Consider the following 13,291-nt stretch of genomic DNA (forward strand, 5'->3'; position numbering starts at 1 on the left):
TTTTCCCGCGAGAGGCATAGATTTGCTCACGTGAGAAGCACGGTTATGTCTCTCAAGAAAGGAAAAACAACGCCTTTTTTCGCGAGAGGCACATATTTGCTTCGCGTGGAGATGCATATTTCCTTTTTCCGCAAGAGGCATTCGATATTTTTGACTGTTTTTTGTGTGGAAAAAACTTCGCTGAAATCTATAAACATGAGATCTAGTTTTGAAGATCTCGATGCGAGGAATTCAAGGCAAAAACGGTTTGGGATTTAGACACACGGTTTTCAAGAGATAAAACATTTTGAATAAACAAATTCTATGAAAAAAGGAAACTCCAAGGTTGCGACAAGTGATGCACATGCAGGGCACCGCTTCTCCCAATTTGGGGAAGTGGGGAGTGACCTTTGTAAAGAGTACTCCTTAATTAATGATTTCAACACTTGGCAACCTACTTTTTTTCTACTCGGTTTTCCTTGCCACTGTGTTGTCTCGGAGAAAAACCAAACTGGCTACCTCTCTTTAATTTTGAAAAAGGTGAAATACAAAAGCCACGGATTTAAAAAAACAGGATTTAAAACATGCGTGAATTTTAATAAATATTCATGAATTTGAAAAATGATTAAAATATTAAAAATATGAATTGGAGAAAAGTTCATGGTTCTATAAAAATGTTCAAATTTGGATAATATTCACAAAAGTTTAGAGAATTCATTAATCTTAAAAAATATTAACAAAACTGAAAAGGTTGACAGATGTAAAACTTGTTAATGAATTTTTTAAAGTTCACATAATTGAAAAATGATCATGGAGTTTTAAGAAAATGAAAAAGGAAAATAGAAAAGAAAATAAAAATCAAGTATAAATAAAAAATAATACACACACAAAAATGCAACCCGAATCTTCCCAAAATTGGAACGTGTTGGACATACATGGGCCGGCCCACTTACAAAACTAAGCGATGGGAGGGTGTGCACTTACCAGGAACCGTTTAATGCTTAAAGCGTCAAATAGAAAAAGTGTCATTCTAATCTCGAGTTCAAATGCTCTTGCACGAAGAGTAAAAAAAGGGGAAATGTGTTTTTTTACAATAAACATTTGCTTAGTTTTCTGCCCGCGTGCAATTGTTTGCGATGAAATCACATTCGTTGTGGTTTGGGCAAAAATAACAAAATCATCAATTCAAAATGCTTTCAAAAACAATAATTTTGAAGATTTTTTTCCAGAGCATTAGGAATGTCATTTCTTCACGCATAAGGCATAGTCAAGCCAAGATCACGCTGACAGAGCACCACCTCCCCACGATTCATTGGTCACACAAGCCATGCCAAGCTTCAAGCTGAAGCCCTTAAGAGGAAATGTGACATTGAGTGCCATCATCACTTGATCGGGGAGACTCGGACCTGGAGTTACCCCCAGAGCATGTCGGGGGGATAGACAAGCACCGTAGCATGCCACCTTCAACAAGGGGGCAACACCCACAAGTACCGCCATCGTTGGCTTCGACCGGAACCGAAGTTCGACTTTCACAGATAGTTTCACCACACCAACCCATAGCATGCTTGTCGCCAGGACGCCATTCACCATCACAGCAGGCAAAGCAGTTGCAACCTCTTGCGAACAAATATCGCCGCCCCACATGGGGCCTCTAGATCTGGGACCAAATAGATCCGGAACAAAGTTGTGCCAAAGCCACACCTCAACACGCTGAGGCCGCCGCATACCTTGTGCATCAACGCCGACGCGCCCACTACCCCTCCACCCCACGCATCCACGTCATAGCATGCCTTGGGCCAAAAAAGAGCACAACTGCACCAGCACATTTAGCCACAAGACCGAAGCCATAAGGCGTGAGAACGCAAGCCAGGCGGCTTGAGAGACTAGGCATAGTAGCGCAAGTGCCGACCAGCCGCCTGCCACACACATCGGGACAAGGCGTCACCACTCCACGACATCCCGTGGGAGAAGGAGATCGTGCCAGATCCACGCCAAACGACAGGTGGCTGACGACCAAGCGCACCACCTTCACCATCGCAACCACGGACACACTTCCTTCGCCAAGGAGCACCTATGACACGCGTGGAGAAGCTTTCGACCGTTTGTCGCTACAGGAACCCTTTCTCGAAAAAGCACCACCGTAGTTCGCCAGAGCCACTCCGCCGTCAGATCCGCGTGGGCAAAGCTCAATGGAAAGCCATCTGGCGGCGGCTAGTGGGGGGAGGGGTGAAGAAGCTAGCCCTGCACGAGCTTTTGGCGAGCTACCATCCGAGCCCTGGGGCGAGGATGACGCGGGGCCGTCCAAGCAGTCGTCAGTTTTTCCAAGTGATTGTTTAGGATTTTTTTTTAAGTTGTGAACTTTCATCAAATTCAGGAACATTTTTAAAAATTTATGAATATTTTTAATATACATGTTTTTTTTTAGAATTCATGAACTTTACTAGTCTTCTCGTATTTTGGGTTATATTTAGACGCTAACTTTAACTAATAAAATGTAGGAGTACTATGTAGCAAAAATACTATCATTAGAAACAGTATTTAAATACAGATCTAATAATATAATTTTTAATGACATAAATTAATAGTTTAATGGTCAATATATGGTGAAATTTTAACGGAAAATACGATGGGACTGATAATGCGGAACAAGGCAGCAGCTGTATATAATGCACGTTCACGGGCGAGCGATAGCTGCAACTCCCGAGACAACCCACACGGAGTCACACCTGATCCGACACGTGCATCTTGTCCGTCCACAGCTGTTAACACCACAGTTCTACGCCCGGAAGCTTCGCGCCAGCGCCACAAGGAAACGTTGAGCGGCGCACGGCCATGCACGACGCGCCGTACTCTGCTCTCTCACGCGTTCTCTTGTGACTCATCCCACTCCTGTCCCCCACTGGATCTAAGCCCTACTTGCTAGCGGGTATAAATAACAAGATGCATATAGCTGCAGCTGACCAGAGACGAGCTCGACCGTCCAGCTAGCATCGGCGACCAGAGGAGCCAGTTTGACACTCAACAGCCGCGTCGATCGATCGGAGTTGCACGGGACGCAAGCTAGCGCGAGCCGGTGGTAGCGTTGTAGTACACCGACATCATCGACCCATCCATGCATCTGCTCCATGGGTCTGCTATGATCGGTGGCAGCTGCGGCGGTAGAGCTCTCCGGCGAGTCGACAGCTCCCCGAAGCCGTCCTTGTGCCGGAGCGACGCCATGAAGAAGAAGAGGAGCAAGAGGTCCAGGCTCTCCGCCGCGCTGCGGGAGCTCAGGCTGGCGGCCAAGGCGAGGGACAAGGAGGGGCTCCTTCAGATCCTCGTCACCGGACACCGCACCAGCCGCGGAGGATCCGGCAACGGCGAGCGCACCGGCGGAGCATCGACGGAGCGCAGTGTGGCTGGCACGGGCGACGACCAGCGCGCGACACTGCGGTGGCAGGGACGCGGTGTCGATGCAGCCGGGCGTGCGGATGGTCCTCTTCTTGAGCTGGGGAGACCGACAGCAACCGGGGGAGCCAGCTGCGGCGGCCGTCGTTGCCCGAGTTGGGCGCTGGCAGTGGCGCTTGTGCTCGCGCTGGTTTGCGTGGTAGCGCTCGGGACGGCGCCGGCCATCTGTTGCTGCACCTGCGCGGCCTGGTTGTGCGGCGGCTGCGGCGCGCAGGAGCATGCATCTGACCGGCGGCGGGGCGGCTCCTGCCGTGGCAGCGTCAGAGTAATGCAGCAACAAGCCGGTAGTACACTGTATCATGCAGAGGTCACCAGTGGGTGAACTGTATGAATTTTGCATATTCTTTATTTTCTATGGGAGAATATCACATGAAAACCGACGTTGGATTGAAATCAATAAAACCACATGAAAACAATGGCTTGAAGTTTTGAAAAGATCTAAAAAATATGAGATCGGGTGATGTTCTATTACTATAAAAAAAATTCAAGATTTTTTTTTCGAAAGTACGTCAACGGCATAACTTATCTTTATAAAAGAGGGAGGAACAATTTACAAAAGAAGCCAAGAAGAAGATGCACACATCCCTTCTCAGCCACACCACATTACACCCCACTTTAGACTAAAGCCTACTCTCTCACAAAATGTGACAACCCTCCTACTCTTACGCCAGCCTCTCTTCAGTTCTGGATCTCTCTTAGGATGAACTCCACTAGTTAATGAGCCGACCTTTGTTGCGCCGTCTTGTTGAAGATAGGCGCTTTGCGCTGTTTTCATAACACCCAAGTCACTACAATAACAAAGATGTCGAACCCATGTTTAAGTTCCTTACCGAAACCCCTTCTGGCATTGAGCCACCAATCCAACCCCTTCTGGCATTGAGCCACCAATCCAACAGGTTGTTATCCATTTTTGGTTTCTCCATGTTCAAGTTAAGTTTCTGAAGACATTCATGCCATACTTTCTTCGCGTACACACATTGAACCAAAATGTGTGGTTCAATATGTGCTCGGCGTTGTCTTCATCCTGCAGGCAAGTGAAGCAAGGAGACGGCCGATCTTGTAGCCCGTGTTTCGCTCTCCGATCCGACGTCCTGCTGCACTGCCAACCAGACAAATATTTTGCACTTAAACAGTGTCCAGCTCTTCCAAATGCAAGTTGCATATGATACCCTCTGGATTTCGAGACACAAGCGGTTATACGTGGACCTCACAAAGGTGAGGTCTCCACCCACATCATGTAGCCATCACGCATTCTTCAAGCTCTCACTGATTGTACGCCTGTTCCTAGTGCGAGTGTCCACCATATAATGAATCAGTGGTGCGATGTCCTCCACCGCAAAGCCATGTATCCATATGTCCCTCCAAAAAAGCACCTTGCTCCCGTCCCCCACTTCAATCTTGACCAGGCTATCAAACACCGCTCGTGCCTCTATCCTCCGTCATGGCCAGTCCATGCCATGGCCTCTGTGGAACCATTCTTTTTAACCATTCCCATCTGACCCTAAGAGCAAGGCCTTGAAGCTCCAGATTTCTCACTCCCAAACCACCCATCGAGGTGGGTCTAGAAACCGTGCTCCACGCCACCAAACACTGCCCACCATTCACTTTCTCTTTGCCAGCCTAGAAAAAAGCGCGCATCCATTGGTTGATCTCCTCCAGCACCCAAGCCGGTGCCTTCGCGATCATGAAGTGGTGGATAGATTTTGCCGCGATCACTGACTTAACTAACACCAGCCGACCAGAGCGTTGGAGGAGTCCCCGTTGCCACGCCAGGGCACACTTTTTCGCTTGGTCCACCATGGGCAGCCACTCGGCCCTGCTCAGTTGCTTGATCGCGAGCTGCAAACCCAAGTATCTACAAGGGAAACTTCCCATGTTACAGTTCAGCAGAGTCTGCACTCGGTCTCTGTCCGCCTCATCACCATGGATCATAATTGCTAGCGATTTATGGTAATTTATGCTCAGCCCCGATGCTTCCGCGAACGCCTGCAAAGCTTCTTTTACGAACCTTAAATCCACCTCCGCGGGTTTGACAAACAGCGCCACGTCGTCCGCGTAAACAGACACGCTTTGGTCAGCCGATATCCCGGTGAGTTTACTCGTCACCCCCATCGTAGCAGCTTTGATCATAATCTTCGACAACACCTCCATTGCGATGACAAACGACAACGGCGAGACTGGGTCCCCTTGACGTAACCCTTGCACATGCCGAAAATTTCTCCCGGGACTCCCATTGACAAGAACTTTCATGGACGCCGTCCTCAGCAGAATAGACACCCAGGTCATCCACTTCGCTCCAAACCCCTTGTGCGTCAAGACCTTGAAAAGGAACGGCCAGGCGATCGAGTCAAAAGCTCTGGATATATCAAGTTTGAGGAAGACTCCTGCTTCCCTACGGGCATGGATCTTCCTAGCCACCTGGCGGACCAGCAAGAAGTTCTCATGTAGGTGCCTCCCACATATAAAAGCCAATTGGTCAGCTGCCACGATATCCTTCATCCTCTGCCGGACCCGGTTGGCCAGCAGCTTAGCAATTTTTTTGCCATGCTATGGGTCAGACTAATGGGGCGAAAGTCGCCCGCCTCCTCTGCCTCCGGTTTCTTGGGGATCAGAACTATATGTGCTCGGTTTAACTTGCCAAAACCCCGACCATCGCCAACATAAAGCTTCATAAATACCGCCATCACGTCCTGCTTGATAATGCTCCATGCCTTCTGAAAGAAGGCAACGATGAACCGATCTGGTCCCGGCGCTCGATCCGGAGGCAGATCCTTGATAGTATCCCAGACTTCCTCCTCCGAGAAGATCTCGTCCAGCTCTGATAGATCATGCGACTCCATCCCCAGAAACTCGAGATCCACCTCCAACGCCCTCGAATGCGCCCGACCCAATAGTTGCTCATAAGTCTCCGTGAAGATTTCTTCTCTCCGGAGCTGATCCGTAATCAACTCCTCATTGTGCCTCAGGTGCGGGATAATTTTTTTGACCTACGGCCATTAGCCACTGCCTGGAACAACTTCGTGTTAGCATCTCCCTCACGAATCCACCTTAACCGCGATCGCTGCCTCTCAATGGTACGCTGCAGGGAAACCAACCCTAGTAATGCGTGCTTGATCGTACACCTGAGCCATCTTTCCTCAGTCATGAGGGCACGGGACTCCATGGTGCGGTCCAATCTCAATATAATGAAATTCGCAATGGCCATCTGCGTCTTAATATTTCCAGTTTTCTTCTGTCCCCAAGCCTGTAGGGCGGTCGCCGTGTTACGAAGTAGCGTATCCAACCTCTTAAAGGGATCTACAATGAGATCATCGCACACCCAAGCATCACGGACCGTCTGTTCGAACCCATCCAGCTTCAGCCAATACATCTCAAAACGAAACCTTTTGTTCACACAAAAGGTGCAGAGGCGGTTAAGTGCAGCGGGGTATGATCCGAAATGTTTGTAGAGAGAGCTTGCAACAACATATCCGGGTAGTTTAGCTCCCAATCTACCGACACTAGCACGCGGTCAATTTTCGTCATAACCGGCCGCTCCCTTTCATTCGACCATGTAAACCACCTCCCATGCATGTATGGTTCCTTGAGTTCGCAATCGTCCACAAATTCTTTGAATCTTCTCATAATCCTCCGGTTCAGATTGTTATTACTCTTCTCATCCGCCCGTAGGATCATATTGAAATCCCCGAGCACCATCCAAGGTCTCAGACAAATGGCATGTCTATTGTGTAGCTCAACAAGAAATTACATCTTCGCATCATCCCCTTGCGGTCCATAAACTACGGTCACCCACCATGTCGACCCGTCCTTAGTGTGCACCAGCCCCGTGAGGGAATGAGTATCCATGACAATGTTATCCACCTCCAACATCGTCGTGTCCCACCCCATAAGAATCCCGCCACGAGTGTTAGACGCCGACAAGTAGGCAAAACCATCAAACGATGGCCCCATACGTTGCATTACCATAAAAGGATCGATTACATCAAGTTTCGTTTCTCGCAAGCACGCTAGGTTCACTTTGGCTTCAACCACAAACTCCCGAACGACATTCCTGTTCGCTGGGTTGTTCAACCCCCTCACATTCCAGCATAGCACCTTTGGATTCCAATCCATAGAAACTAGATGCCCTCCTTAACTTCCTCCAATGCGGGCACCTATGCCGCTCCCACACGACTGACGCACCGATGACCATGTCACTCACCGGCGGCACCTCCTTGCCGAACAAAACCGCGATGACCCGGATGTGCTGCTCCCTCAATGGTGACTCGAAGATCTCGGCCAACTCAACAATGTTGTCATCGTTCCCCTCCAAATCCTCCGGAACTATCCCAAGTGCACTCATGAGCACATTCTCAGCCTGCGTAGCTTTGCCCATCTTGGTGACCGAGGCTCGCTTGGAACCCCTTGTCGTGTGGCGCGGTGTGAAAGGCTCATCCTATGGCCTTAGGGTGGACTACACCTCCAAAAGAAGTGGTGGCGCTAACTTATGCACGAGCGCGTTACAAAACCACTTGAGCTTCCCATATGCCACTGCCTCCTAAGGGGTCATTCCACTCGTGCATGCCTGAAACTGCCCTTGCATGTTCAACTCAACGTGCACATCACCCTGTTCCCCATACACCCCCTGGTCATCCGCCACTTGGCGCGAACACATCGGTTCCTTGCATGCGGGAGATTCTCCCTCCATTAGCACTTCCATGCATGCAGGAGCACTAGCCCTAATCATTGGTGGGTCCAGCTGCCGATCCCCTGCGGACTAGTCCTCCAATGCGGGCAGCGCCCCACCCGTGTGCTCACCAGCCAAAGCCACCACGTGGCCGCCCCTCAAACGCTCCGGCACGATCTTCCCAGCGGTGTCCACCACCTGACTCGTCCCAACTAGACTAAGGCCCGCAAGTGGCCTCACAGCTGTCTCTTGCCCTGCCCCCGGGCCCCCAGTATCCACCTCATGCTCGCTGTGCACGGGCCCCGCCACCAAGCGGCTTTCCACCGGCCTATCAGCAGGCAGCTGTGCTGTCTCCGGGCCCCCATCGCTAGCCTCGGCATTGGCCCTTGCCATCCCCACCTCCAACAACCTGACCTCGCGATCCGCAACGACCACCGGTCCCAAAACATCCTCCCTCTCCTGCCGCCCTGTGGGGGCCACCACCGCCTCCTGCCTTGACCAGATAGGCACAAGCGGCGTGCCACCGACAGGGCGGGCCCAACTCGTCTGATCCGCAGAGCGTGTGGCCCCCTCTTGGGTCTGCACCCCCTCCAGATCCTTGTCGCCTTTGTCGCCAAGCTCATTCAAAATTTGAACCTCCCGGCACGCAATCTCCTCCACCTGCCGCTCAGCGCCACCCAACCGGTCAAAAGCAGAACGACGGGACGTCAGCCTATCCTAAACAGCCACACCGGGCCCACGACCACCCACCCGCTACACTGGCTTCATCGAAGAGATCCGCCAGTCAAGCTGGCCGGCACCAACCGATCCACTGGCGTGCTGCCGGCCCACCGCCGCACCACTACCCCCGCCCGCATTGGCTCCCCTACGGTCGCGGATGCCGAATTGCCAATCTAACCTGCGGGTGTGTTGGGGAACATAGTAATTTCAAAAAAATTCCTAAGCACACGCAAGATCATGGTGATGCATAGCAACGAGAGGGGAGAGTGTCGTCCACGTACCCTCGTAGACCGTAAGCGGAAGCGTTATGACAACGCGGTTGATGTAGTCATACGTCTTCACGATCGACCGATCCTAGTACCGAACGTACGGCACCTCCGCGATCTGCACACGTTCAGCTCGGTGACGTCCCACGAACTCACGATCCAGTAGAGCTTCGAGGGAGCGTTCCGTCAGCACGACGGCGTGATGACGGTGATGATGAAGTTAACGACGCAGGGCTTCGCCTAAGCACCGCTATGATATGACCGAGGTGGAATATGGTGGAGGGGGGCACCGCACACGGCTTGGAACAATCAACTTGTGTATCTATGGGGTGCCCCCTCCCCCGTATATAAAGGAGTGGAGGAGGTGGGAGGGCCGGCCCTCTATGGCGCGCCCTGGAGGAGTCCTACTCCCACTGGGAGTAGGATTCCCCCTTCCCTAGTTGGACTAGGAGAGAAGGAAGTGGGAGAGAGGGAGGAAGGAAAGGGGGGCGCCGCCCCCCTCCTAGTCCAACTCGGACCAGAGGGAGAGGGGGCGCACGGCCTGCCCTGGTCTCCTCTCTCTCTCTCTCCACTATGGCCCAATAAGGCCCATACTCTTACCGGGGGGTTTCGGTAACCTCCCGGTACTCCAGTAAAATCCCGATCTCACCCGGAACTATTCCGATGTTCAAAAATAGGCTTCCAATATATCGATCTTTATCTCTCGACCATTTCGAGACTCCTCATCATGTCCGTGATCATATCCGGGACTTCGAACTACCTTCGGTACATCAAAACACATAAACTCATAATGCCGATCGTCACCGAACGTTAAGCGTGCGAACCCTACGGGTTCGAGAACTATCTACACATGACCGAGACACGTCTCTGGTGAATAACCAATAGCGGAACCTGGATGCTCATATTGGTTCCTACATATTCTACGAAGATCTTTATCGGTCAAACCGCATAACAACATACGTTGTTCCCTTTGTCATCGGTATGTTACTTGCCCGAGATTCGATCGTCGGTATCTCAATACCTAGTTCAATTTCGTTACCGGCAAGTCTCTTTACTCGTTCCGTAATACACCATCCCGCAACTAACTCATTAGTTACATTGCTTGCAAGGCTTATAGTGATGTGCATTACCGAGAGGGCCCAGAGATACCTCTCCGACAATCGGAGTGACAAATCCTAATCTTGATCTATGCCAACTCAACAAGTACCATCGGAGACACCTGTAGAGCACCTTTATAATCACCCAGTTACGTTGTGACGTTTGGTAGCACACAAAGTGTTCCTCCGGTATTCAGGAGTTGCATAATCTCATAGTCATAGGAACATGTATAAGTCATCACTACAAAATAAATACACTTCCGTGATGATACGTGTTTGTCACAGTAGGTCACGTTTTCTGTCATGCATGTACATCCATGACGATTTTATGACAGAATCAAGATAGTCATACCTGTGCTGTCGTAGAAGTGTTCCATGACATAACCAAAATTATCATCACGGAAGTGTCCACTTCCATGACGATAAATCGCGCGTCACAGAAGTGCTTTCGTCAAGGGTGACCGACACGTGGCATCCACCGTAACGGAACGCCGTTAAGCTACCAGGTCTGGTTTTGGATCCGATAACCCATTAACAGCCCCGACCAGTGGGGATTTTCCATGTGTAAAATCATCATTGGCTGGAGGAAACACGTGTCAGCTCACCGTTGGGACAGATGTCATCCACTCATTGGACCCAAAGCGCCTATGATACGTCGACACGTGGCACGGCGCAACAGAGGCCCCATTCCTGTGAAAAGGCCGGCCCGTTTGACTTGGTCAAAAGGTGGCGGGCCGGCCCACGGCAAGCCTGTTAACGACATGTTCGCATATAGCCCATTTATAGCCCGCTAACCCAGGGCCCATTTAGGGCCTATCCGAATTAGGCCCAGTAGCGTCATCTGGGCTGTCCAATATAATTCCAGCCCGTTTTAACTTGCGACCCATGTATGGCCCATGACGTCTTTCGGCCCATATGAGGCCCTTTGTAACTCTCGGCCCATTAACGGCCCGTGGTAAAACTGGCCCGTAATGAACAGTGTATCACTTTATACCCATTAACAACACGTGGTGAAACTGGCCCGTAATGAAGAGTGTATCACTTTATATCCATTAACGGCCCATTATTCCGTTGGGCCGTTTCCAACCCATGTTATCTTTCGGCCTTCTCAGGGTCCATTTATTCTTGGGCTCATTTCTAGCATTCGTTTACTTATGGCCCGTTACTGTCATTTTCTGCTTGTGGGCCAAATTCAGCCTGTGGTTATAGTCGGCCCGTTTGTGGCCTGTTAATACGTTGGGCCGTTTTCATAGCGTTATCAAATACGGCCGATTAACGACGACCCGTTATGGTCGGCCCATGAACGGGCGATTTCAACTCTAGCCCATTTACGACCATAATGTGGTCTGTTATTGGCCCATGTTTGGCCAACCGATCATACGGCCCGTAGAAGGCCCATTGATGATACGGCCCGTAGAAGGCCCATTGTGTCTACGGCCCGTATAAGGCCCATTGTTTCTACGCCCCGTAGAAGGCCCATTGTTTCTACGGCCCGTAGGAGGCCCATGTTAACTAAAGTAAATATGTAGCCCATGGTTATTGTGGCCTAGTTTTAAAAAATAGGTTATTGCGGCCACTAGCAAACCGCGGAAAAAGAACTACACTGACTACAAGAAAACAAATAAACAAGACAATAAGGAAATAAATTAGCAAGCAACTTATGCTAGGCTATCACGGCTATTACACATATTACATCCACTGGGCATCAAAGTTCGCCACCAGTGCAAATATAGGGAACAAAGCAGCATATAAACGCCGCAACAAAACAAGTCCAGAACTGAAACCACTTCAGAAGGGCTCAAGAAACAATATCCTGGGTACCCATAATGCTGGCAAGATGCTTAGCAAGCTTATTAACTTTCTCTTGTTTGGCGCTTAAATCCTCCAGCACTTGCTGTTGCACCAGAAAGTATGCATCTGAATTCTGTAGGGACTTCCTCAGTCCTTCGGCTTCCTGTTGCATAACATCTGATCGATGTCTTTCAACTTGAAGTTGAGACTCAAGAAGCCGAACTGATTCAGGCAGCGAGTTCGAAGAGCTGGTGCCAGCAGTAGTAGCCAGTAACTCAAACACTACATCAAGACAGGACTTTGGGGTTGTCTCAGTGTCTTCAATATAGTTTTTATCAGCTTTCTTGGAGACCAACAGGGATGTCTCACTATCTTGAACCTTATCTGCATTACTTCCTTTACCATTGCATAACGGGATACTCTTCTCCAATATTTTATCCGCGTTCTAAGAGAAACAAACAAACACATCACAGGTTTACAATGTAGTATATGAAACTCATTTTGGTAAACCGGTTCAGTAGTAAGGTGGACAGGATAACATCATGAAACAAACATATATCTATGTAGTATGGTCACTGTATGGTCTATATCATTCTAGTTTATGTTGCCAAATCAAGATAGATACAGCTCGAATCATATCTATTTAAGACAAAGCAGCATAGACAGAATATAAGTGTGGGAAACTACACAGCAATAACAACACTTGTAATGTGCATGGCATGAGAACATAACTGTTTATTCAATTGAAACCGAAATCAACATAGAGCAAGTTACAATAGCAAACACGTTAAAGAAACAGGTTTAAAACATACCAGTTGCGCCATTGGAGTTTCAATTGCATCCTTCAAATTTGAAATTAGTTGGTATGAGTAAATATAGTGATGCAAGAGCAAAGTAGTATGAACCATAGCTACGGAACCTGACCTGAGAACAATTCTTCTTCTGCTTTAAGCGTTGACTTGGGGTTCGAAGTGGTGGTCCTCATGCTTTGGGCACTGCAGTTGCCTTACTAACTGCTCGTGTTTGGGTGCTGTGTGGTGGAGACGGTGCTGTGTCAATGGGAACTGGGTTACTATCTGCTGGGGTTGGGGTTAGAAGGGGTGTAGCTGGTTCTCTGTCCAACTGGGTAGGGGTACAATCTGCGTGAGTCTGGGTTATGTGTGGTGGGGCTGGTTCTTGGGCAAGTACAACTGTGGTTCTATCTCCATCGACAGGTAGCACGATCTTTTCTGAAGACCGTGTTTTTACTCCCACAGATACTTCCATCACCCCCTCCAATTGAAATGGCTGATAAACAAGAAAAGTAATTGAATGTACAGACATTG

The 13,291-nt window shown here is 49.6% G+C and overlaps 1 protein-coding gene across 1 annotated transcript; it reads left to right on the plus strand.

The window, feature by feature from the left end:
• Positions 1-2,926: 2,926 nt before the first annotated feature.
• Positions 2,927-3,851, plus strand: LOC123124492 (uncharacterized). Its single transcript, XM_044545100.1, has one exon. The coding sequence runs from the start codon at positions 3,092-3,094 to the stop codon at positions 3,746-3,748; it is 657 nt and encodes a 218-aa protein (XP_044401035.1). The 5' UTR covers positions 2,927-3,091; the 3' UTR covers positions 3,749-3,851.
• Positions 3,852-13,291: the final 9,440 nt, after the last annotated feature.

This window comes from Triticum aestivum, chromosome 5D (assembly GCF_018294505.1).
Source record: "Triticum aestivum cultivar Chinese Spring chromosome 5D, IWGSC CS RefSeq v2.1, whole genome shotgun sequence".
Classification (NCBI taxonomy): Eukaryota; Viridiplantae; Streptophyta; class Magnoliopsida; order Poales; family Poaceae; genus Triticum; species Triticum aestivum.

Coding starts and splice junctions, on each gene's coding strand:
- LOC123124492 (XM_044545100.1), top strand. CDS start 3,092: ATGCATCTGCTCCATGGGTCTGCTATGATCGGTGGCAGCTGCGGCGGT.